The 26993-nt window shown below is 44.4% G+C and overlaps 1 protein-coding gene across 1 annotated transcript in view; it reads left to right on the forward strand.

Annotated features, from left to right (window-relative positions):
• LOC132391940 (dedicator of cytokinesis protein 2-like) overlaps positions 1 to 26993 on the forward strand; it is a 1209929-nt gene that overhangs the window by 960167 nt on the left and 222769 nt on the right. The window contains exons 30-32 of the mRNA XM_059965744.1: positions 672 to 750; positions 3073 to 3173; positions 9034 to 9092. Coding sequence (XP_059821727.1) covers positions 672 to 750; positions 3073 to 3173; positions 9034 to 9092 — 239 coding nt within the window. The remainder of the gene's footprint in view (positions 1 to 671; positions 751 to 3072; positions 3174 to 9033; positions 9093 to 26993) is intronic.

Raw genomic sequence — 26993 nt, forward strand, 5'->3', positions numbered from 1 at the left:
ATACTGTACAACGTAGGTGATCATGGTCCCATGACCATGATTATTTCTGGCAAATTTTCTGCACAAGTGGTATGCCATTGCTTTCTTCCGGGCAGTGTCAAGATGATTAACCCCAGCCATTATCAATGCGCTTCAGAGATTGTCTGCCTGACGTCAGTGGTCACATAACCAGGACTTGTGATAATGCCCCAGCCGCTCGTACGACCATCCACCACCTGTTCCCTTGGCTTCACGTGACCCTGATCGGGGGGCTAAGCAGGTGCTACACCTTGCCCAAGGGTGACCTGCAGGCGCACCTTACACCTCCTGCAGGAGCACCTTACACCTCCTTTGTAGAGTCACATCTCCATCCTGCCACCCAAGTAAGCAAACTGAGGCCAATATATCCATTGAAAGGCATGATGTCCAGCACTTTACGCATTGCACCAGGTGGGAGTCTGACCAAAAGGCTCTGCACAATTGAATTGGAACCTCCTCCACTTTGTAATCTAGATCCCCTTCAGATAAAGGCACACAATTCCATTGTCCTTTTTGATTGCTTTTTGTTAGTCCTCGACGTGAATCATAAATCTTCCTTTTTGCTTCTTGTACCTGCAGTTTATTTCTGGTGTTTGCTGATGCTGTTAATGTGGAGGGATGCCTTTGGTGATAATCTCTTGTCATCTCTGCAGGGTCTTCCTACGTGCTATCAACCAGTATGCGGAGACGTTGAACAAAATGTTTTTGAACAGTTCAAGTTTTGAGCTGCAGGTAAGCTTGGATGTTTTCACACTGGGGGGAGGGAATGTGTGCACAGCAGCTCAGCAGAGAGTGTCACTCATGCACTCTACAATGCGCTTGTGTGTGTGCGTGTGTGTGTCTATTTGCATGAGTGTGTATGGTTGTGCATGTATGTTTACATTACGCACATATGTTTGTCTTTGTATGTGTAGATTTACACATCATAAACACATGTTGTGAATGCATTGTTACTTGTATAGCTGAACTGTGTGCAGGTGAGTGTACAGTGAGTGTGATATTGGTCCCAGAGCACGGTACACACATTCCGCATGTGCTACATGTGTGGTTTTGCAATCATGCTGTTTCTGAGTAGGTTATGTGTCATTTGTCAGGTGTATGTGTTTGTCATAGGGTCACGGACCACTACATCACAGAACCTGGGCCTTCAGCCTATCTATCCAGTATGAGCCAACCAGTTATTCTGCCCAGTCCCCTCAGCTTGCACTTGCACCTGGACTACAGCCCTCCACATCCTTCCTGTCCAAACTTCTCTTACATGTTGAAATCAAACCCGTATCCACCACTTCCACTGCCAGCTCGTTCCACACTCACACCACCCTCTGAGTGAAGAAGTTGCCCCTCATGTTCCCTTTAAACATTCACCCTTCACCCTTAACCTATAAGCTCTAGCTCTCATCTCCCCAGCCTCAGTGGAAAAAGCTTGCTTGCCTTTATGTTCTCTGTACCCCTCATGATTTTGTATGGCTCTATCAAATCTCCCTGTGGTAAACTATGTATACCTGTCTGGACACGCCCCCCCTGCTGACTGCTCCTGTGGCTCCTCCCACAGACCCCTGTATAAAGGCGATTGGGGCACTGCTCCCCCCTCAGTGTCCAAGATGTCGTGCTCCCTTTTGCTGCTAATAAAAGAGCCTATTGTTCACTTCCAGTCTCCGAGAGTGATTGATGGTGCATCACTCCCCTCAATCTACTATACCCTTAATGTCCTTGTGCATGTTTATGAGTGTCCTGTGCATTTGCACATGTGCTTGTGGTTTCAGGCCAAGCACTCTCAGTGTGTGCATAGGTATTTGCTTTGCACCATAGGCCTCTAATGCCTGTATTGCACATTTAGAATCAGAATCAGGTTTAGTATCACTGGCATATGTTGTGAAGTTGTTCCCATATTCCAACACTGCTCAATGCCAAACTTAACACCCTCATTCTGCCTCAGTAATGGACCTTCCTGACTCAAAACCATCAGGCGAGAGTGAGTTGATCCGTATGAAAATTATGCAGAACAAACTTTTCACTGTATCTTGGTACATATGACAATAATAAACTGATACTAGTACCCATACTCTCTCCACATCTTGAACTCCTGACTCGCTGATGATGGGATCCCAGTCACTAGGTCCTTGGATTCTGATCTTTCTGATCCATGCGCCTATGGGTTCACCAATCCTCATGTCTCCTGAATGCAAGAAACTTGGATCCCGACATTTTCTGATGAGTTGCTCACCTGCAGTGCCACCAGCGCTTGTCCTTACTGGTTTGTCAGTCGGATATCTGTCCAAGGAAGCACATTACAGGCCCTTCAGCCCACGATGTTGTGTCAATTTAACACTTCCCACTCTCCAATTTTCTTAAGTCCGTATACCTATCGAACAGTCTCTTATCTATCCTTCGTCATGCAAACATGTTGCTGGCCTTTGAAAGCAGAGTGAGGACTGTAGGTCTAGACTCCAGTCTGCTTTCTCATCAGGTGAGGATGACCCTTTATCAGGAGTGTGCAGTGTAGTCATGGCAACTACTGATCTTGGCAGGGAGCAAGTAGGGAAAAGAACGGCAGGGAAAAGAAGCCAGATGGCCCAGTGACCTTCTCCCACACTATAACATCCACAGAACGCTCAGTGCTCTGGGGAATAGTTAAGCCATCGTTGGTACTTGTCATATATTTCCCAAACTCCACAAACCTCTGTAGCCTCTTGTGATCCTGTGTGTTGGAGCCTCCATACCAGACAGTGGTGCAAGCAGGCAAAAATGCTCTCTGCTGTACATCTGTAGAAATTTGCAAGAGCTTTTTCAGTGACATACCAAGTCTTCTCAAACTCCTAATGAATTTGTGCCTTCTTCATGGTTACATCAAAGTATGTTGGGCCCAGAATAAATCTCCAGAGATGTTGACACCCAGGAACGTGAAGCTGCTCACCACTGATCCCTTACTGAGAACTGTTGTGTGCTCTCCTGACATCTCCTTCCTGCTGGTCCCTCTGTATCCTCTGTATGTCTGACACAAACAGTAACCGTACTTCTGTATTATTTCCATCTGTTCTCTCTCTCTCCTTGCAGCTCTGGAACAATTACTTTCACCTCACGGTGGCCTTCCTCACCCAGGAATCGCTACAGCTGGAAAACTTCTCAAATGCCAAGCGGACAGCCATCTTATGCAAGTAAGAAACTGTAATTTTTCATTATCACTCTCCAAGGACTAATGGAGACATGATTTCTGTGCTGATATTTGTGGTCTTAGATCTTCACGACCACCTCTTTGAGATGTAATCACTGGCAGGCAGTGTGTTGGAAATACTTGGATCCATAAGTATAGAGCAGGAATTTGACGAGATTGAGTCAACTCTGCCTGTATTCTCTAAAATTTAGACGATAAGACATAGGAGCAGAATAAGGCCCATTGAGTCTGCTCCACCATTTCATCATGGCTGATTTATTATCCCACTCAATCACAATCTCTTGCCTTTCCCTTGGAATCTTTGATGCCCTGACTAATCAAGAACCTATCAACCTCTGCTTTAAATATACCCAATGATGTGGCCTCTGCAGCCATCCACAAATTCACCACTCCCGAACTAAAGAAATTCCTCCTCATCTGCATTCTGAAGGGAAGTCCTTCTATTTTGAAGGTCTCAGTATTTATAGAATGGGAGGAAATATCACTGAAACTTAGAAAAAAAAGCTCTAAGGTGACAGGAGTGACTCTGCAGATGCTGGAAATAAATAAAAAGCACAAAATGCTGGCAGAACTCAACAGGCCAGACAGCATCTATGAGAGGAGGTAGTGACGACGTTTCAGGCCGAAACCTCCAGGTGAAGGGTTTTGGCCCGAAACGTCGTTACTACCTCCTCCCATAGATGCTGTCTGGCCTGCTGAGTTCTGCAGGCATTTTGTGTTTTTTTTTAAACAAGCTCTAAACTGGCTTTTAGGGTTGATGAGGAATTTTGCTTCTCCTGACTGATGAATCTAGAACTATGGCTTTTGGATTCAGAATAAGGAGTAGAATGCTTAAGGTGGAGATAATAGGCTGGTGAGCCTTTAAATTTCCGTGCCCCTGAGGACACTGCAGGCTCATTCTAAAACATATCACTAGATTTCTGGATATTAAGGGAATTAGGGAGATATCAGAAGGTATACAAAATTATGAGGGGCATCGACAGGTAAAAAAGTAAGCACTTTTTCCTCTGAGGTTGGGTAAGACTACTGGTGTTGTAGATTGCTGAGCCTCTGGCGATGATCTTTGCATCATCAATGGAACGGGAGAGGCTCCGGAGGATTGGAGGTTGCGGATGTTGTTCCATTATTCACAAAATGGAATAGAGATAGCCCAGGAAATTATAGACCAGTGAGTCTTACTTCAGTGGTTGGTAAGTTGATGGAGAAGATCCTGAGAGGTAGGATTCATGAACATTTGCAGAGGCATAATATGATCAGGAATAGTCAGCATGGCATTGTCAAGGGTTGGTTGTGCCTAACAAGCCTGATTGAATTTTTTGAGGATGGGACTAAACACATTGAAGAAGGGAGAGCAGTATGTGTAGTGTATATGGGTTTCAGCAAGGCATTTGATAAGTTAACCCATCGAAGGCTTATTGAGAAAGTAAGGAGGCATGGGATCCAAGGGGACATTGCTTTGTGGATCCAGAACTGGGTTACCCACAGAAAGCAGAGTGGTTGTAGACAGGTCATATTCTGCATGGAGGTCGGTCACCAGTGGAGTGCCTCAGGGTTCTGCTCTGGGACCCTTACTCTTCATGATATTTGTAAATAACCTGGATGAAGAAGTGGAGGGATGGGTTAGTAAATTTGCTGATGACGCCAAGGTTGGGGGTGTTGTGGATAGTGTGGAGGGCTGTCGGAGGTTACAGCGGGACATTGACAGGATAAAAACTGGGCTGATAAGTGGCAGATGGAGTTCAACCTAGATAAGTGTGAGGTAGTTCATTTTGGTAGGTCAAATATGATGACAGAATATAGTATTAATAGTAAAACTCTTGGCAGTATGGAGGATCAGAAGAATCTTGGGGTCGGAGTCCATAGGGCACTCAAAGCTGCTGTGCAGGTTGACCCTGTGGTTAAGAAAGCATATGGTGCATTGGCCTTCATCAATTGTGGGATCGAGTTTAGGAGCCCAGAAGAATATTGGACCCTGGTCAGACCCCACTTGGACTACTGTGCTCAGTTCTAGTCGCCTCACTATAGAAAGGATATGGAAACCGTAGAAATGGTGCAAGGGATATTTACAAGGATATTGGATCTCTTCTTCCGCCGGCTCTGTCTTCAAGCCCACTTCTTCGGTAGGGACTCTCCCACCCCCACTGATAACCCATTCTCCTGTCTCCAACCCTCCTCCTCCTCATAGACTCCCCAACCAGGACTTCTACCCGCCCTGGATCTGTTTATCTCTAATTGCCGTCGGGACATTAACCGTCTCGACTTCACCACCCCTTGCTCCAATTCCAACCTTACCCCCTCTGAACGCTCTGCTCTCCATTCCCTCCGCAACAATCCCAACCCTACCATCAAACCCGCTGATAAGGGGGGTGCTGTTGTCATCTGGCGCACCGACCTGTACATAGCAGAGGCACGATGACAACTCGCTGACACCTCCTCTTATCTACCCTGGACAATGACCCCACTAGGGAGCACCAGTCCATTGTCTCCCAAGCCATTTCCGATCTCATCAGCCCGAGAGATTTCCCATCCACGGCCACCAAACTTATAGTTCCCACACCACGCACTTCCCGTTTCTATCTCCTACCTAAGATTCACAAACCTGCCTGTCCAGGCAGACCCATTGTCTCTGCTTGCTCCTGCCCCACTGAACTCATTTCTGCCTATCTCGACTCTGTTTTATCTCCCCTTGTTCAATCCCTTCCCACCTATGTCCGTGATACTTCCCATGCTTTACCTCTCTTCAAAGATTTCAAGTTCCCTGGCCCCCACCGCCTTATTTTCACCATGGACATCCAATCCCTATATACCTCTATCCCCCACCAGGAAGGTCTCCAAGCTCTCCGTTTCTTCCTGGATTCCAGACCCAGCCAGTCACCCTCTACCACCACTCTTCTCCGCCTCACCTCCTCACCCTTAACAATTTCTTCTTTGGCTCCTCCCACTTCTTCCAAACTAAAGGTGTAGCCACAGGCACTCGCATGGGTCCTAGATACGCCTGCCTTTTTGTCGGCCATGTGGAACAATCTATGTTCCAAGCCAACACTGGTATCTGTCCTCCTCTTTTCTTACGTTATATCGACGACTGCATCGGCGCTGCTTCCTGCTCACATGCTGAGCTCATTGACTTCATTAATTTCGCCTCCAACTTTCATCCCGCCCTCAAATTCACCTGGTCTATTTCCGACACCTCCCTCCCCTTTCTAGATCTTTCTGTTTCTATCTCTGGAGACAGCCTATCCACCAATGTCTACTACAAACCTACAGACTCTCAAAGCTACCTAGACTATTCCTCCTCCCACCCTGTCTCCTGCAAAAATGTTATCCCTTTCTCTCAATTACTCTGCCTCCGCCGCATCTGCTCTCAGGATGAGGCCTTTCATTCTAGGACAAAGGAGATGTCTTCCTTTTTTAAAGAAAGGGGCTTCCCTTCTTCCACCATCAACTCTGTTCTCCATCATATCTCCCGCATTTCACACACCTCTGCCCTCACCACATTCCCCCGCTAGCCCACCAGGGATAGAGTCCCCCTGGTCCTCACCTATCACCCTACCAGCCTACAGATCCAACGTATAATCCTCCGTAATTTCCGCCACCTCCTACGGGATCCCACCACCAGACACATCTTCCTCTCCCTCCCCCCACTCTTGGCTTTCAGCAGGGATCGCTCCCTACGCGACTCCCTTGTCCATTCATCCCCCCATCCCTCCCCAACGACCTCCCTCCAGGCATTTATCCCTGCAAACGGAAGAAGTGCAACATCTGCTCCCACACTTCTTCCCTCACCACCATCTTAGGTCCTTTCAGGTGAGGCACCACTTCACCTGCGAGTCAGCTGGGGTGATATACTGTATCCGGTGCTCCCGATGTGGCCATTTATACATTGGGGAGACCCACCGCAGACTGGGAAACCGTTTTGCCGAACACCGGCGTTTAGTCCTCCAGCAGTGGTGGGATCTCCCTGTGGCCACACACTTCAATTCCACAGACCACTCCCACTCCAACATGTCTGTCCATGGCCTCCTCTACCGTCAAGATGAGGCCACACGCAGGTCGATGGAGCAATACCTTATCTCCCGCCTAGGTAGCCTCCTACCTGCCGGCATGAACATCCAACTCACAGACCTCCATTGATACCCCTGCCCCCCCCTTACCCCATCCCTATCTATAATTTTAGTCTGGTTCTCTTCGTCTCTCTTCCCCTTCCCCCGACTATAATCTCCCCCCAGCCCTACCTTTCTTTCTCTCTTATTTCCCATAATTCTCCATCTTCCCCCTAGCCCATTTCCCTCCAGCATATCACTTCCCAGCTCTCTACTTCATCCCGCGCCCCCCCCCCCCACTTTTTATCCCCCATCGACAATCCCATGTTACTTCACTCCTGATGAAGGGTTTCAGCCGGAAACGTCGTCACTACCTCCTCCCACAGATGCTGTCTGGCCTGCTGAGTTCTGCCAGCATTTTGTGTTTTTATTTACAAGGATGTTGCTTGGATTGGGGACCATGCCTTATGAGAATAGTTCAAGTGAACTCTGCTTTTTCTCCTTGGAGCGACAGAGGATGAGAGGTGACCTGATAGAGGTGTATAAGATGATGAGAGGCATTGATCGTGTGTATAATCAGAGGCTTTTTCCCAGGGCTGAAATCGCTAGCACAAGAGGACAGAGGTGTAAGGTGCTGGGGAGTAGGTGCAGAGGAGATGTCAGGGGTAGGTTTTTTTTGCAAAGAGTGGTGAGTGCGTGGAATGGGCTGCTGGCAACAATGGTGGAGGCGGATACAATAGGGTCTTTTAAGAGGCTCCTGGACAGGTACTTGGAGCTTAGAAAGATAGAGGGCTATGGGTAACCCTAAGTAATTTCTAAATTAAGTACATGCTTGGTACAGCATTGTGGGCTGAAGGGCCTGTATTGTGCTGTAGGTTTTTTATGTTCTATTTGCCCAGATTTGAAAAGTGACTGTCTGCAGATGGATCTGCACTGTAGAAATGGGACAGTCATCCGCTGGTATTGGTCCTGCCAGGGGACTCATTTGCCCTCTCATCTGGACATAAGGCATAGGAGCTATGGATAACCCTAGGTAATTTCTAAGATAAGTTCATGTTTGGCACAGCATTGTGGGCCGAAGGGCCTGTATTGTGCTGTAGGTTTTCAATGTTTCTATGTAATAGTTCAACTTCAAGTTCAAGTTTATTGTTATCTGACTGTGAAAGAGTGTTCTTCTTGACCACAGTGCAACCACAATATATACATCACACACAGCACATAAAACAAGATATTACAACAGAAAAAAATAATTTAAAAATTAATGTGAAGTGCAGAGCACAAGTAAACAGTAAGCAACTTACTGTGTCAGTAACAAGACCTTGGTGTTGGCAGGGTATTCATTAGTGTTCTTGTTGCCATTTGCGCAATTTGTTTTTTTTTTGCACGTGGGGACATTGATGTTTTTCTTTGAATGGTTTCCATGGTTTTCTTTGCTTCATCACTGCCTGGAGAAGATTCTCAGAGTTGTATACTGCACACATACTCTGATAATAAATATACCTTGAACTTGAACCTAGTCTACAACCTGAGGGAAAAAGTTGTTACCCTGTCCGGCAGTCATAGTCCTGATGCTCTTGGACTTCCTTCCTGATGGTAATGGGTCAAAGGGACTGTGGGATGGGTGGTAGGGATCCACAACAATGCTTTGTTATGCTAACCACTATGCTACTGTGGTAAGTGATTGGCGGTATCAGATGAGAGTGGGATCATGGGCAAGTGGAATCAGCCAGGGAAGGGAGAGGTACAGATGGCAAATGTTAAATGTTGAATAATGACTAACAGAGAGCTTCCTATATTCTACAGGTACGGAGATATGAGAGGTGTAATTGGAGCAGCAATCCGAGAAATGTGGTACAAACTTGGTAAGACAAGGGGTTTATTTTTCCTTCTGATATTCTACCATCTCCCCCATCTGTTGAAGGGAATATTGGGAAAATAAAATGGGATTTCTGTAAATTTGGAAATTAATAGTTACCAAGGACTCAGTGGGCAGAAGGGCATGCTATCTGTCTATGACTGATGCTGTGAAGAATTCCTATCCAATAGGGTGCTCGGTAGCATTGAGGTTAGTGTCCTTCTTTCATTATGTGCCATGTTGTATGCTTGCAGGTCACATTAGGGCAAGGTATAGTGCCTGTTTAGCCACCCCACCCTGCCCAAATAGAGACACATGAAGCCATAGGAGCAGGTGGTGGATAGTGCTATGAACATATCAGAAGTCCTGGTTATGTGACCACTGACACCAGGCAGACAATCTCTGAAGAGTATTGGTAATGGCCGGGGTCACCCGTCTTGGAAAGACACTGCCCAGAAGGTGGCAATGGCAAACCACTTCTGGAGAAAAGTTTGCCAAAAATAAATCATGCTCTTGGAAAGATCATGATCACCCACATCGTATAATATTGACACATAACAAACAAGCGAATTGATGCATGTCTGAGATCCAGTGTTAAGCTTTTATTTGTGTGCTAAACATGAAGATCATAAAATAGGTAAAAGGGACCTGAGGAGCAACTTTTTTTACACAGAGGGTGGTGAGTAAATGGAAGCTTCCAGAAGAAGTGGTTGAGGCGGGTATCATTAAGAAGCACTTGGATAGGTACACGGAGGGGCAGGGCCCGATGTAAGAAATTGGGAGTGGCTGGCTGAGTACCTGGGTCGGCATGGGCTAGTTGAGCCTAACGGCCTGTATCCATGCTGTGTTACACAAAAACTCTATGCCTTTTTCATGGTAGAGGAGAAAATAAAACAGAATTCAAAATGTACTGTAGCAGCAACAGAGAAAGGGAAGTGCAAGTGGATAATTACAGAGAATGGGCATAATGAGGTAGACAGGGAGATCAAGAATTCATCATTAGCAATATAAGATATACAGTCTGATTACAGCAGGATAGAAGCTGTCCTTGAGCCTGGTTGTAAGCGCTTTCAAGAATTTTTATCTACTGCTCAAACAAGGGGGAGGGGTCCCTCATAATATTGGTTGAGACATTTCTTCTGAGGTAATTTTAAATGTTGATGGAATTAATGGAGGGGAGGCTGGTTTTGCATGATGAGCTGGGCTATGTGCACACTATCTGGCAGTCTTTGGCAGAGCAGTTGCCCTACTGAGCTGTGATGCATCTAGGTAGGGCACTTTCTGTGGTGCATCTGGAAAGGCATGGGTCATTGCAGCCCCCATTGGTGGAGTGACCGATGTCAGGGGTGCGTTGGAGGCTGAAAGCAGATTAGCAGAAAGGTTGCTGCAAATGGAAGGTGAAGCAAATGTTGCAATGTTTGTCTTACCATAGGGTGTTGCAGTCATATAATTGTTTGTGTAATGCTATTACAGTGTTATCTGTATCTGGGTTCAGTTCCCACACCCGTCCATGAGGAGTTTGAGTATCCTCCCAGTGACTCTATGGTTTCTTCCAGGTGCTCCTGCACATAATACAAGGAATTGAAACAGGGCTTGGAATTGGTTTATTATTGTCTCATGTACTGAGATAAAGCAAAATCTTGTCTTGCTCATATTAGCCAAGTCATTACACAGGGCAAGTTAAATCAATAACAATACAGAATAAAGTGTAAGAGCAAGAGAAAAAGTCCAATGCAAGTACATAGGTGCAAGGACATAACGAGGTGGATCTTGAGGTCAAGATTCCATCTTATTGTACTAGGGAAGCATTCAACAATCTGATAACAGTGGGACAGAGGGTGTCCTTGAGCCTTACAGCACATGTTTTCAGGCTTTTGTATCTACTGCCCATTGGGAGGAGGGAGCAGCAGCTCCTCCATCAGATCAAAGCTAAGTGCATTGTCATTTTGCATGATTACTGTATATGAGTGCACAGATGCCAGGCAAAACTCGTACACTGCAGCATCATAGGCACATAGTGTCAGATACACAACCTTCACAATGTGAGCCTAACTGTAAATTATACACAGTTAGGCAAGATGACACATTTAGTACAAAAACTGTCTTATTATGTTGCAATACGGTCAAATCATCATGATGTTTCTATACTGAGGTAGCAATTAGGATTGAGCAAGTTGGTCCAAGAATTGAACAGTTGAAGGGAAGTAGATGTTGTTGAACCTGGTGGTGTGAGATTTCAGACTTCTGTATCTCCTGCCTGATGGTAGCTGCAAGAATTGTGTACAGTTCTAGTCACCAAATTTTAGGAAGGATGTCAACAGATTAGAGAGAGTACAGAGGAGTACAGAGAACATGGTCGAATTCCATATTCAATTAGAGGATGAGAGGGTTGGATCTCAAACAAGCGTGCTGAGCTTAAATAAAGGAGACTATGATGGTATGAGAGTGGAATTGCTTAAGATGGATTGGGAAAATAGATTAAAGGGTAGATTGGTACTTGATCAGTGGTGTATATTTAAGGAGTTATTTTACAACTATCAAGAAAAATATATTCCACTGGAAAAAAGGGCGTAAAAGAAAAAATAGTTATCCGTGGCGAAGTAAAGAAATAAAGCAAAGTATACGACTAAAAAGAAAGTTATATAAGGTAGCTAAATCTAGTGGTAAGATTGAAGATAGAGAAGCTTTTAAAGATCAGCAGCAAATAACAAAAAGATTGATTATGAAGGGGAAGATAGATTATGAAAGTAAATTGGCGAAAAACATAAAAGCAGATAGTAAGAGTTTTTATAGTTACATAAACAGAAAAAGGGTGGCTAAAGTAAATGTTGGTCCCCTAGAAGATGAGACCGGGAAATTAATGGTAGGGGACATGGAGATGGTGGAAATGCTGAACAAATATTTTGTATCAGTTTTTACAGTAGAGGACACTCAAAATATCCCAACACTGGATAAACAGAGGGCTCTAGGGGGAGAGAAGCTAACTATGATTCAAATCACCAAGGAAATGGTACTTGATAAATTAATGGGTCTGAAGGTGGATAAATCCCCTGGACCGGATGGCTTGCATCCTAGGGTCTTAAGGGAAGTGGCGGTCGGGATTGTGGATGCATTAGTGATAATTTTTCAAAACTCGCTGGACTCGGCAATGGTCCCGGCAGATTGGAAAAATGCTAATGTAACTCCTTTATTTAAAAAGGGCAATAGACAGAAGGCTGGGAATTATAGGCCAGTTAGCCTAACATCTGTGGTTGGCAAAATGTTGGAATCGATAATTAAGGAAACAGTAACAGGGCATTTGGATAAACATAGCTTAATAGGACAAGTCAGCATGGCTTTACAAAAGGGAAGTCATGTTTGACAAATTTGTTGGAGTTCTTTGAGGACATAACATATAGGGCAGATAAAGGGGAACCAGTGGATGTGGTGTATTTGGACTTCCAAAAGGCATTTGACAAGGTGCCACACCAAAGATTATTACTTAAAGTAAAAAATCATGGGATTGGGGATAATATTCTGGCATGGGTGGAGGATTGGCTTTCTAACAGAAAACAGAGAGTTGGGATAAATGGTTTATTCTCAGGCTGGCAGTTGGTGACTAATGGTGTTCCGCAGGGGTCGGTGTTGGGACCCCAACTCTTTACAATCTATATTAATGATTTGGAGAAAGGGACTAAGTGCAACGTATCGAAGTTTGCTGATGACACAAAGATGGGAGGGAGTGTAATGAGTGCGGAGGACATTGAAACCCTGCAGGGGGACATAGATAGGCTGAGTGATTGGGCAGACATTTGGCAGATGAAATATAATACTGACAAGTGTGAGGTCTTGCACTTTGGCAGGAAAAATAATAGAGCAAGTTATTATCTAAATGGAGAGAAACTGGAAAGTGCTTCTGTGCAAAGGGATCTGGGGGTCCTGGTGCAAGAAACACAAAAAGTTAGTATGCAAGTACAGCAGGTGGTCAAGAAGGCCAATGGAATGCTGGCTTTTATTGCTAGGGGGATGGAGTATAAGAACAGGGAGGTCTTACTGCAGTTGTACCGGGTATTGGTGAGACCACACCAGGAGTACTGCATGCAGTTCTGGTGTCCATATTTAAGAAAGGACATACTGGCTCTCGAGGCAGTACAGAGAAGGTTCACTAGGTTAATTCCGGGGATGGGTGGGTTGATGTATGATGAGAGGTTGAGTAGATTGGGTATCTACTCATTGGAGTTCCGAAGAATGAGAGGCGATCTTATTGAAACATATAAGATTGTGAAGGGGCTTGATCAGGTGGATGCGGGGAGAATGTTCCCAATGATGGGTGAAACTAGGACTAGGGGGCATAATCTTAAAATAAGGGGATGCCGTTCCAGGACTGAGATGAGAAGAAATTTCTTCACTCAGAGGGTAGTGGGGCTGTGGAATTTACTGCCCCAGAGAGCTGTGGAAGCTACTACACTCAATAAATTCAAAACGGAAATAGACATTTTCCTGGATAAAAATGGCATTAGGGGATACGGTGAGTGAGCAGGTAAGTGGACATGACGCTAGGTTTAGATCAGCCATGTGATCTCCTGGACCAATTTTCGATAGCCTGGATGGGTCGGAGAGGAATTTTCCAGATTTTTTCTCCTCAATTGGCAAATCGTTTTTTTTTCCCGGGTGATCACATGGGTTTGGGCGGGATGAATAATAAAATAAAATGGGCGGCATGGTGCCCTGTTGGTTGGCACTGTTGCCTTGTGGGATTTGGTGAAAACTAGAGTTAAGATTGGATCAGCCATGATCTTGTTGAATGGCAGAGCAGGCTTGAGGGGCCGATTGGCCTACTCCTGCTCCTATCTCTTATGTTATGTAGGAGACTTACTAGAATGTTACTTGAGTTTCAGCACCCAAGTTACAGAGAAAGGTTGAACAAGTTAGGTCTTTATTCTTCGGAGTGTAGATAGAGTTGACATGGATAGGCTTTTTCCATTGAGAATAGGGAAGATTCAAACAAGAGGACATGAGTTGAGAGTTAAGGGGCAAAAGTTTAGGGGTAACACGAGGGGAACTTCTTTACTCAGAGAGTGGTAGCTGTATGGAATGAGCTTCCAGTAGAAGTGGTAGAGGCAGGTTCGATTTTGTCATTTAAAAAAAAATTGGATAGATATATGGACAGGAAAGTAATGGAGGGTTATGGGCTGAGTGCAGGTAGGTGGGACTAGGTGAGAGTAAGCGTTCGTCACGGACTAGAAGTGCTGAGATGGCCTGTTTCCATGCTGTGATTGTCATATGGTTATATGTTATATGGTTATAAAATAGCATAGTCCATGATGGTGAGTATCGTTGATAACCGATGTTACCTTCTTGAGGCAACAGCTCATGTAGATGCGACCGCTTGGGGGCAGGGATGCTCCCGTGAGGTATCGGTAAGACTAGATCAATCAAAGATCTGGGTTGTTAGGTGTTTGTGCACTGATCTGCACCACTGATCTTTCCTGGTCTGTGCATCTCCCTCCTGAACCGGAAGTACTGCAGCTGTCAAAGAAAGCTGCTCACTACTACTATTTGAAGATCCCTCACCATCTGAGTACTGTCATCTTCTTGTTGCTACCATCAAGCAGGAGGTACAGGAGCCTGAAGTCCCACACCACCAGGTGCAAGAGCATTTACTTGCTTTCAACCATTTGGTTCTTGAATCATTGACCCTACACTTGATCCCAACTCTCCCCTTAATTACAATCTTTTATTTATCTCTCTTACCCAGTTCTGATGAAAGATCCCTAAGCTGAAACACTATCAATGTTCAAAGTTCAGCGTTCAAAGTAAATTTATTATCCAAACACATATATGCCACCATATACAACCCTGAATTCATTTTCTTGTGGGCATTCTCAATAAATCTGTGGAATAATAATCATAACAGAATCAATGAAAGACTACACCAACTTGGGCATTCAACCAGAGTGCAAAAAGACAAGAAGCTGTGCAAATATAAAAAGAAAAAAGAATCATAATTAATAAACAAACAAACAAACAAGCAAGCAATAAATACTAAGAATGTGACATGAAGAGTCCTTGAAAGTGAGTGCATAGGTTGTGGGAACAGTTCAGTGATAGGGTGAATGAAATTGAGTGAAGTTATTCCCTCTGGTTCAGGAGCCTGGTGGCTGAGGGGTAATAACTGTTCCTGAACCTGGTGGTGTGAGTCCTGACGCTCCTGTACCACCTTCCTGATGGCAGCAGTGAGAAGAGAGCATGGCCAGAGTGGTGGTGTTCCCTGATGATAGGTACTGTTTTTCCATGACAGTGTTTCATGTAGATGTGTCCAGTGGTTGGGAGGGCTTTACTCATAATGGACTGGGCCGTATGTACTTCTTTTTGTAGGATATTCCATTCAAGGGCACTGGTGCTGTGACACAGCCAGTCAACATACTCTCCACCACACATCCGTAGAAGTTTGTCAACATTTTAGATGTCATGCCAAATCTCCGCAAACTCCTAAGCAGAAGTGCTGCCGTTCTTTCTTCATGATTGCACTTACGTGCTGAACCCAGGACAGGTCCTCCGAAATAACAACACCGAGGAATTTAAAGTTGCTGTCCCTCTCCTCCTCTGAACATAAGATGAGGAATGGCTCATGTACTGCTTCTCCTGAAGTCCACAATGAGCTGCTCCATCTCCTCTCTGCAGATACTGACTGACCTGCAGAGAGCTTTCAACATTTTCTGTTTCCTTATTTCGGATATCTAGCATCTCTAGTATATATTTCTTTGATGTTCATTACAAAAGCCCTGTTTTGTAGGATTCTTTTTAAAGTGGCTTAATGCTCTGTTGCATGCCCCAGTGTACAGACGTATGACTCATAAAGTCACAAACAGCTGGGAAGCTTGATAACGTTTATGGCACAGCAGAGTGGCAAAGTCATTCACTGGCCTATCCCCACTTGACTCTCAGATACAAAGACTCTGCGTTGTGCTTCTGTAACAGCATGTCCAGCATGAATGCATCTGTTGTTACCCAAGCATCAGCTTTGTCTTAGGAGGTGGATGAAACTACATTTTCTTTTCAAAGAAAAAAAATAATCCTGGAAAGTGCAGATAAGAAATCTAAATGAAAATAGATAGAGTACAGAAAATAAATGGGCTGTAAGCTGAAATAAAGGGAGCCTTAATATTCTGGGGATGTGCAAAAGATAGGCCATTAATGGTACTAACTTCTACATTAAAAAAATAATAAACATCATTCATTTTACACCTGCAAAAAGCTCACAGCTTGCTTCTGTAAGGACAGATGGTTCATTTTCTTTTGAAATACATTTGTATGCCACTAAGAATGCTGAAACAATAATTTGCAGTAAGCATGATCTGGGTTGTAAAACTTTGCAAGGAGGGTGGTGAAGGAGTTAGTGGAAGAGAAGTGTTTCTTTTTTTTTGAAGATCGTTGTTTGGCCCTGGCTGCCCTCTGTCTCCTCATCTCAATTAACTTGGTGCAGCCTTGCTGAAATCTTCAACAACACCAGGTAGAAAAGTTCGAGCCCTGCAGAACTCACTCTGTCAAAGAGACTTCTGGACTCGGTTCTGCTGCAGACATATAATCTGATCTGCTGAGTTCCTCCTGTGAGACAGAGTGCACAGAAGACTTGCAAGGATTCAAAGGCATGAGGTATAGGGGAGTTGGACAGGCGAGCATCTTATTCCTTGGAATGTGTGAGACTGAGGGTGACCTTAGAACATAGAACAGTCCAGCATATTACAGGCTCTTCGGCCCACAATGTTGTGCCGACCCTCAAACCCTGCCTCCCATTGATGCACTATCAATAACTCTCTGAGACGTGAGGCAAGATATCAACTTTTATTGACTAGAAGAAAGAACAAGCAGCAATTGACCACCATGCTACATCCTGGAGACAGAGCAGGGCTCAGGCCCCAATCGCCTTTATACTGGGGTCTGTGGGAGGAGCCACGGTCAGTGGGAGGAGCCACAGGAGCAGTCAGTGGGGGGGGGGGGGGTGGTGCTTGTCCAGACAGGTATATGTAGTTCACCACACCCATATAACCCCCCCCACCTTTAATTCCTCCATATACCTGTCTAACAGTTTCTAAAACTTCACTAGTATATCTGCCTCCACCACTGACTCAGGCAGTGAATTCCACACACCAACCACCCTCTGAGTGAAAAACCTTCCTCTAATATCCCCCTTGAACTTCCCTCCCCTTACATTAAAGCCATGTCCTCTTGTACTGAGCAGCGGTGCCCTGGGGAAGAGGTGCTGGCTGTCCACTCTGTCTATTCCTCTTAATATCTTGTACACCTCTATCATGTCTCCTCTCATCCTCCTTCTCTCCAAAGAGTAAAGCCCTAGCTCCCTTAATCTCCTATCATAATCCATACTCTCTAAACCAGGCAGCATCCTGGTAGATCTCCTCTGTACCCTTTCCAATGCTTCCACATCCGTCCTATAGTGAGGCGACCAGAACTGGACACAGTACTCCAAGTGTGGCCTAACCAGAGTTTTATAGAGCTGCATCATTACATCGCGACTCTTAAACTCTATTCCTCGATTTATAAAAGCTAACACCCCATAAGCTTTCTTAACTACCCTATCTACCTGTGAGGCAACTTTCAGGGATCTGTGGACATGTACCCCCAGATCCCTCTGCTCCTCCACACTACCAAGTATCCTGCCATTTACTTTGTACTCTGCCTTGGAGTTTGTCCTTCCAAAGTGTACCACCTCACACTTCTCCGGGTTGAACTCCATCCGCCACTTCTCAGCCCACTTCTGCATCCTATCAATGTCCCTCTGCAATCTTCAACAATCCTCTACACTATCTACAACACCACCAACCTTTGTGTCGTCTGCAAACTTGCCAACCCACCCTTCTACACCCACATCCAGGTCGTTAATAAAAATCCACAAAAAGTAGAGGTCCCAGAACAGATCCTTGTGGGACACCACTAGTCACAACCCTCCAATCTGAATGTACTCACTCCACCACGACCCTCTGCCTTCTGTAGGCAAGCCAATTCTGAATCCACCTGGCCAAACTTCCCTGGATCCCATGCCTTCTGACTTTCTGAATAAGCCTACCGTGTGGAACCTTGTCAAATGCCTTACTAAAATCCATGTAGATCACATCCACTGCACTACCCTCATCTATATGCCTAGTCACCTCCTCAAAGAATTCTATCAGGCTTGTAAGGCATGATCTGCCCTTCACAAAGCCATGCTGACTGTCCCTGATCAGACCTTGATTCTCTAAATGCCCATAGATCCTATCTCTAAGAATCTTTTCCAACAGCTTTCCCACCACAGACGTAAGGCTCACTGGTCAATAATTACCTGGACTATCCCTACTACCTTTTTTTGAACAAGGGAACAACATTCGCCTCCCTCCAATCCTCTGATATAATTCCCGTGGACAACGAGGACATAAAGATCCTAGCCAGAGGTTCAGCAATCTCTTCCCTCGCCTCATGGAGCAGCCTGGGGAATATTCCGTCAGGCCCCGGTGACTTATCCGTCCTAATGTGTATTAACAACTCCAACACCTCCTCTCCCTTAATATCAACATGCTCCAGAACATCAACCTCACTCATATTGTCCTCACCGTCATCAAGTTCCCTGTCAGTGATGAACACCGAAGAGAAGCATTCATTGAGGACCTCGCTCACTTCCACAGCCTCCAGGCACAACTTCCCACTTTTATCTCTGATCGTTCCTACCTTCTCTCCTGTCATCCTTTTGTTCTTCACATAATTGAAGAATGCCTTGGGGATTTCCTTTACCCTACTCGCCAAGGCCTTCTCATGCCCCTTTTTTTTCTCATCTCAGCCCCTTCTTAAGCTCCTTTCTTGCTACCCTATATTCCTCAATAGACCCATCTGATCCTTGTTTCCTAAACCTCATGTATGCTGCCTTCTTCCACCTGACTAGATTTTCCACCTCACTTGTCACCCATGGTTCCTTCACCCTACCATTCTTTATCTTCCTCACCGGGACAAATTTATCCCTAACATCTTGCAAGAGATCCTTTAAGATCAACCACATTGTCCATAGTACATTTCCCTGCAAAAACATCATCCCAATTCAAACCCTCAAGTTCTAGCCTTATAGCCTCATAATTTGCTCTTCCCCAATTAAAATTTTTCCTGTCCTCTCTGATTCAATCCTTTTCCATGATAATGCTAAAGGTCAGGGAGCGGTTATCACTGTCCCCCAGATGCTCACCCACTGACAGATCTGTGACCTGACCTGGTTTGTTACCTAATACTAGATCCAGTATGGCACTCCCCCTAATCGGCCTGTCAACATACTGTGACAGGAATCCATCCTGGACACACTTAACAAACTTTGCCCCATTTAAACCCTTGGAACTAATCAAGTGCCAATCAATATTAGGGAAGTTAAAGTCACCCATGATAACAACCCTGTTATTTTTGCACCTTTCCAAAAACTGCCTCTCAATCTGCTCCTCGGTATCTCTTCTGCTACCAGGGGGCCTATAGAATACCCCCATTAGAGTAACTGCTCCCTTCCTGTTCCTGACTTCCACCCATACTGACTCAAGAGAGGATCCTGCTACATTACCCACCCTTTCTGCAGCTGTAAATTGTATCCCTAACCAGTAATGCCACCCCTCCTCCCCTTTACCCCCCCTCTCTACCCCTTTTAAAGCACTGAAATCCAGGAATATTGAGAACCTTGCAGGTGTATAAAATCCTGAGGGTCAATGTGCACAGTATTTTTCCCAAGTAAAGGAAACTATAAACTACGGGGTATAGGTTTACCTTTCAATGGGGAACATACAACAGGGCAAACTCTTTGGTGCTTAGGAGAGTGAGAGGAGATTTGACCGAGGTATATAAGATCATGAGTAGTATAGATGAGGGTAAATGCAAGCAGGCTTTTTCCACTGAGGTTGGGTGAGACTAGAACAAGTGCTCATGGGTTAAGGGTGAAAGGTGAAGAGTTTAGGGGAACATGAGAGGAATTTTCTTCATTCAGAGCTGTCAGTGGAAGTTGTGGATGCGGGCTCAATTTCAACATTTCAGAATGGTTTTGATAACTACATGTATGGGGGGTGTATGGAGGGCGATTGTCGATGGAACTGGGTGGAATAATAGTTTAGCATGGACTAGATGGGCCAAAGGGCCTGTTTCTATGCTATAATGCTCAATGGCAATTGCTCGTCACACCTTGATTCCTGATGAAGGGTCTTGGCCTGAAACATCAACTGTTTGTTCCCTTCTATACATACTGCTCTACTTGCTGACTTCCTCCCAGCTTTGACCATAAGATGCAGGAGCAGAATTAGGCCATTTGGCCCATCAAGTCTGTTCCACCAATTCATCATGACTGATCCAATTTTCCTCTCTGCCCCAATCTCCTGACTTCTCCCTGTATCCCTTTATGCCCAGAACAAACAAGAATCTATCAACATCTACCTTAAATATGCATAAAGACAGTCTCCACAGCTCCACAGACTCACCACTCTCTGGCTAAAGAAAATTTTCCTCATCTCCATTCTAAAAGGACACCCCTCTATTCTAAAGCTGTGCCCTCTGGTCTTAGATGCTCTCACCAGAGGAAATGTTCTGTCCTTATCCACTTCAACAAGGACTTTTACTATTCAACAGGTTTCAATAAGGTCACCCTTCATTCTTCCGAATTCTGGTGATTACAGGCCCAGAGCCAGCAAATGCGCTTCACATGTCAAGCCATTCAATAATGGAATAATTTTTGTGAACTCCCTTCAAACACTCCGGTTTCAGCACATCCATTCAAAGATTCCAGGTGAGGCCTCCCCAGTGCTTTATAAAGTCTCAACGTTACATCCTTGCTTTTATATTCTAGTCCTCTTGAAATGAAAGCTAACATCACATTTGCCTTCCTCACCACCAACTCAACCTGCAAATTAACCCTTAGGGAATCCTGTACAATGACTCCCAAGTCCTGTGTGCCTCAGCTCTTTTTGTATTTTCTCTCCATTTAGAAAATAGTCAACCCTTTCATTTCTTCTACCAACGTGCATGACCATACACTTCCTGACACTGTATTCCATCTGCCACTTCTTTGCCTATTCTCCTAATCTGTCCAAGTCCTTCTATATCATCTCTGCTTCCTCAGAACTACCTGTCCCTCCACCTATCTTCATATCATCTGCAAACTTTGCCAAAAAGCCATCAATTCCATTGTGCAAGTTATGGGCGTATAACGTGAAAAGAATTAGACCCAACACAGACCCCTGTGGAACACCACCAATCATTGGCCACCAGACAGAAAAGGCTTCCTTTAATTCCCACTTTTTGCCTCCTGATAATCATCCACTGCTTTATCCATGCTAGAATCTTTCCTGTAATATCCTGGGTCTTAGCTTGTTAAGCAGCCTCAAGTGTGGCGCCTTGTCAAAGGGCTTCTGAAAATCCAAACGCACAATATCGACTGATCCTCCTTTGTCTATCCTGCTCATTATTACTTCAAAGAATTCCAACAGACTTGTCAGGCAAGATTTTTCCTTGAGGAAACCATGCTGACTACAGCTTATTTTATCATGTGTCTCCAAGCACTCTGAGTCTGCAACCTTAATAACCAACTCCAATATCTTCCCAACCACTGAGGTCAGACTAACTGGCCTATAGTTTCCTTTCTTCTACCTCTCTCCCCTCTTGAAGAGTGGAGTGACATTTGCAATTTTAGTCTTCTGGAACCGTTCCAGAACCTAGTGATTCTTGAAAGATCATTACTAATGCCTCTACAATCTCTTCAGCCTCCTTTTTCAGAAACCTGAGATGTACACCATCTGGTGCAGGCGACTTATCTGCTTTTAGAACCTTCTGTCAAATTATGGTAACTTCGCACATTTCTGACCCCTGACACCTGGAACTTCTGCCACACTGCTAGCATCTTCCACAGTGAAGACTGATGCAAAATACTTCTTCAGTTTCTCCCCCATTACTAACTCTCCAGCTCTGTTTTCCAGCAGTCTGATATCCACTCTTACCTCTCTTTTACACAATATATATCCCAAGAAACTTTTGGTATTCTCTGTAACATTATTGGCTAGCTTACTTTCAAATTCCATCTTTATCATATTAATGACTTATTTAGTTGCCTGCTTTTTTTTTAAAAAACTACCCAATCCTCTAAGTTCCCACTAATTCTTGCTCTATTATATGCCCTCTCTTTGGCTTTTATGTTGGCCTTGACTTCTTTTGTTAGCCATGGTTGTATCATCTTGCCTTTAGAATACTTCCTTGTCTTTGGGATGTATATATCCTGTGCCTTCCGAGTTACATCCAGAAATTCTGGCCTTTGCTGCTCTGCCATCATCCCTGCCAGTGTTCTTTTCCAATCAATTCTGGCCAACACCTCTCTCCTGCCTCTGTAATTCCCTTTGCTCCATTGTAATGCTGATACATCTGACTTTAGCTTCTTTTCGAATTTCAGGGTGAGTTTGATCATATTGTGATCACTTTCCCCTAAGGGTATTTTTTTTACCTTAAGCGCTCTAATCAATTCTAGTCTATAGCACAACATCCAATCCAGAACAGCTGATCCCCTAGTTTGCTCAATCACGAGCAGGTCTAAAAACACATCTTGTAGGTGTTCCACAAATTTCCCCTCTTTGAATCCATCACCAACCTAATGTTACCAATCTACCTGCATATTGAAATCCCTCATGTCTATTGTAACATTGCCCTTTTGACATGTATATGTATCTCCTGTTGTATTTTGTAATCCACCATCTTGCCATTGTTTGGGGGTCTGAATACAACTTCCATTAAGGTCTTGTTACCCTTGCAGTTCCTTGCCTCTATCCACAATGATTCAACACCTTCTGACGTGTGTCATCTCTTTCTAATGATTTGATTTCATTTTTTTTTTTAACCAACAGGGCAATGCCACCCCCTCTGCTTTCCTGTCTGTCCTTTCAATACAGTGTGTATCCTTGGACATTAAACTCACAGCTGTAACCGCGTTTCAGCCACAATTCAGTGATGCCTACAAGTTCAATAAACCTTATTCTGAATACTGTACACTTTCAAATATAACAACTTAAGCTCTATATTCACCCTTTTCCATTTTGTCAGTCTTTTATGTTGGAACTCATCCTGTTGACTGTAATTTTGCCTTTTCAATAGCTTTTCCTGATTGTGCATTGCCTCTGTTTGTTAACGTGCTGCCTCATCTTCAGCACTATCAGCTGCCTTTGCCTTTCTGGCATTGAAATATACACTGCTCAAGACACGAGTTCACTATGCTTGACCTTTTGATTCCTGACTTTGTCTGATGTCTTACCAATATCCACCTCCACAACCTCTCCACTGACTATTCTGGCACTCTGGTTCCCATCCCTGCTGCTCTAGTTTAGTATGTGTTAAGCACATATAGGGTGAAGGTCTGTAGAATAAGCTGCCAGTGAAAGTGATTGAAGCAGATACAATAATGACATTTAATAGATGTCTGGATAAGTAATTGAATAGGAGTGGTTTAGAGGGATACAGGCCAAATATGAGGAAGTGGGATGATCCTGACCATAAAATATTGGAGCAGAATTTGGCTATATGACCCTTTGGTCCGCTCCACCATTTCATTACGGCTGATCCATTTCCCTCTGGCTTGATGGGCACCATGGTTAGCGTGAATTACTCTGCAACTCTAAATCCAGTTATCTTCAAGATTGTTTATCATCATTCCTTGTTAAGTAAGTGTAAAGGAGAACAAAATGGTTAACACAAAATGCACTGCAGATGCTGTGGTCAAAGCAACACGCACAATACGCTGGAGGATCTCAGCAGGTCGGGCAGCATCTGTGGAAACAAAGTAGTTGTTCTCTGGATAAATGCAGCACAAAAAAAAACACAAAAAAATTAAAAATATATATATAAAATGCATAAGGTTAGCTTATATATGTAGATATCCTGTATATACAGTACATAAATAGCGGCAGATACAGAAATACCTGTACAAATGGTGACTCTGACAAGAAATGGGAAAGTGGTAGTGGTGGGGTAGGTCAGTGAGTCGAGGTGTCGATCAGCCTGACACCCTGGGGGAAGTAATTGTTTCTGGGTCTAGTAATCCTGGAGTGGATGTTGTCACCTCCTCTCTGATGGGAGTAGGACTAGACGTCCATGAGCAAGGTGAGTGGGATTTTCATGACATTGCTGGCCTTTTTGTTGGCATCTTTCTGAATACATGTCTTTGATGGCTGGTGGGCTGGTGCCGGTAAAGCATTGGGCAGTTTTGACTACCCCCTGTCAAACCCTTCCTGCCCGCCACGGCACAGTTTCTGTACTACAAAGTGATGCAGCATGTTAGGATGCTCTCTACCGAGTGTCTGTAGAAAGCTGTAAGTGTTGTGCATAGTCCAGCTCTCTCTTACTCCCCCATTCTGAAATGACAGGAGGAGTGAGATGTCAGTGTCAGTGAGATGGACTTGGAGAAGTTCTGCTGAGGGGACCTGCTTCTATACTCCATAGCCTCAAGGCTCAAAACCAGATCAATGTTTCAGGAGCATGAGTTCTGACCATTAGTGAGGTATTTTTAAATAAGTAGAGTAAGGAATGAATGTGAGGATACCGAAGGGAAATAATGGTGGAAGCAGTTTACATGAAGATGGAGAATTTAATGGTCAAGCCTGAAGCCCTGCTCTTTTCTTGTTACTTTCCCTATATTCTTCAGTATGGGAAAGGAGTAGGCAATATGTCCTTGAGCTTGTTTTACAACTCGTTATTTCCTTTGCCTACTTGAGCCTAATAAACATTCTCCAGCCGTAACAACAACACACAAAACTCCAGAGGAACGCAGCAGGTCAGACACCAGCTTTGGAGGGAAATAAACTGTTGACATTTTGGGTCAAGATCCTTCACAGGACTGGAAAGTAAGAGGTCAGGAGGGGAGGAGTGCAAGCAGACCGGTGATAGGTGAGACCAGGTGACAGGAAAGGTTGGTGAACAGGGAATGGGAGATGAAAGTAAATGATGTGAGAAGGCCTGAAACATCAACTGCTCATTTCCCTCCATAAATGTTACTTGACCTGTTGAGTTCCTCCAGCATTTTGTGTTTGTTGCTCAAGATTTCTAGCATCTACAGAATCTCTTGTGACCCAAGCCCTAATAGTTTGCCATTTAGATTGCAAGGCAGAGGTAATAAGGGAAAAAATAAATTTTGACTTCTACTTCACTTCCTACTTCAAGACATTGGAATGGCTTGGTAGCCGAACGGTTAGCTCAATGCTATTACAGTGCCGGTAACCCAGGTTCAATTCCCACCTCTGCCTGTAAGGAGGATATATATTCTCCCTGTGACCATCTGGGTTTACTCCAGGTCCTCTGGTTTCCTCCCATGTTCCAAAGGTGCAATAATGGGCAGGCTGGACTCATTGGGCCAGAAAGGCTTGTAACTGTGCTATATCTCGTAGTAATAAAATACATCCTGATGTGCTTCAATTCTGATTAAGGACTTATTTTTTCCCAAGTGCATGCACGGTCATAATGTGGGAGCTAGCTTCTGTGAACAAAGCTCACTCAAGCAACAGAGAGATGTAATGCATAGACAATCGGATCATACCCAAAAGCTGCAGATGCTGGAAATCTGAAATAAAACAGAAAGTGTTGGAAATGCTCATCAGATCAGACAGCATTTGCGAAGAGAGATATAGTTGATGTTCCAAGTCCAGGACTCTTGTTTAAGGAGGACAGGCTGTGAATTTGCATCTGGTCCTGATCCTCATTGTTTGACACTGATTAATGTGGGTTATTACCATATAGCTGTTGTAGGATCTTGCTGTACAGGGATAGCTTGCTACTGCTTCTACAACTGGAATGGTAGCTGCACTGCGAGGAGCTTTCTACTGGTTGTGAGAAACCCTGGGATGTCTTGAAGTTCAAAGCAGAATAAAGCAAGTGTGGGTTTCTGTGTCTGGGCCCAGTACGCCCCCTCCTGTTCACTGCTCCATCTCTCAGTCCTTGACATTCTTTCACATCCAGCACTTCTCCCCCGACGTATCGCAAACGTGACTTTCTTTTGGTATCCCCTGATTGTCGCCACGTGGTGTGCGGCTGGTTCAATACCACGCTGTTCCCGCAAGTACCAAATTGGTCCGGAATTCCTGCTGCCATAAAGACGGGTTTTAAAACAAAATTTCCTCAATAAGTGATCCCAGCCACGTTGTTGCGGAGCAATTCCTTTAGCCAGAGGGTGGCAAACCTGTGGATTTCAGATGGCTATGAAGGCCAAGATATTCAAAGCAGAGCTGGATAGGTTCTAGCTAAGGGTGTCAAAGGTTACGGGGCAAACCTGGAGAATGGGGTTGATAGGGAGAGTAATTCAGCCATGTTGAAATGGTGGAGCAGACGCAATGGGCTAATGGCCTAACTCTGCTCCTATATATGACTTATGGGCTTATGATCCCATTAATAGATGCTGTCTTTCTGCTGTTTTTACATCACCATCAGGATTTGGATCTCACTGTATAGCGGAGATAATCACAGACCCTTCATGCTTGACATGGTAATATAACTGATTGGCAACTTCAAAGTCAATGTCAAGTTTATTGCCATGTGTGCAAGTACATAGATGCAAGGGTACAGTGAAAAATTTCCTTGCAGCACTATCACAGGCACATTGCATTAGAGGCACGATATTCACAGGAAAAATATAAACTAAATAAAGATTGTATAAGAAAGAACACATTTAGAACAAAACTCAAATTCGTAGTGCCAAGTGGTCAAGATAGTCATTGTGTTGCTAAATGAGGTAGTGATTAGGGTTGTGCAGGTTAATTGGAATCTACAAGGAGCTTAACATGTCACAAGTTGGCAAAGGTTGAGGGATTCTTGATTGGTCAGGACATGATGGGATACAGGGTGAAGGCAGGTAATTGGGCTGAGAGGAAAAGTTGGATCAGCCATGATGGAATGGTGGAGC

Source organism: Hypanus sabinus, chromosome 3 (assembly GCF_030144855.1).
Source record: "Hypanus sabinus isolate sHypSab1 chromosome 3, sHypSab1.hap1, whole genome shotgun sequence".
Classification (NCBI taxonomy): domain Eukaryota; kingdom Metazoa; phylum Chordata; class Chondrichthyes; order Myliobatiformes; family Dasyatidae; genus Hypanus; species Hypanus sabinus.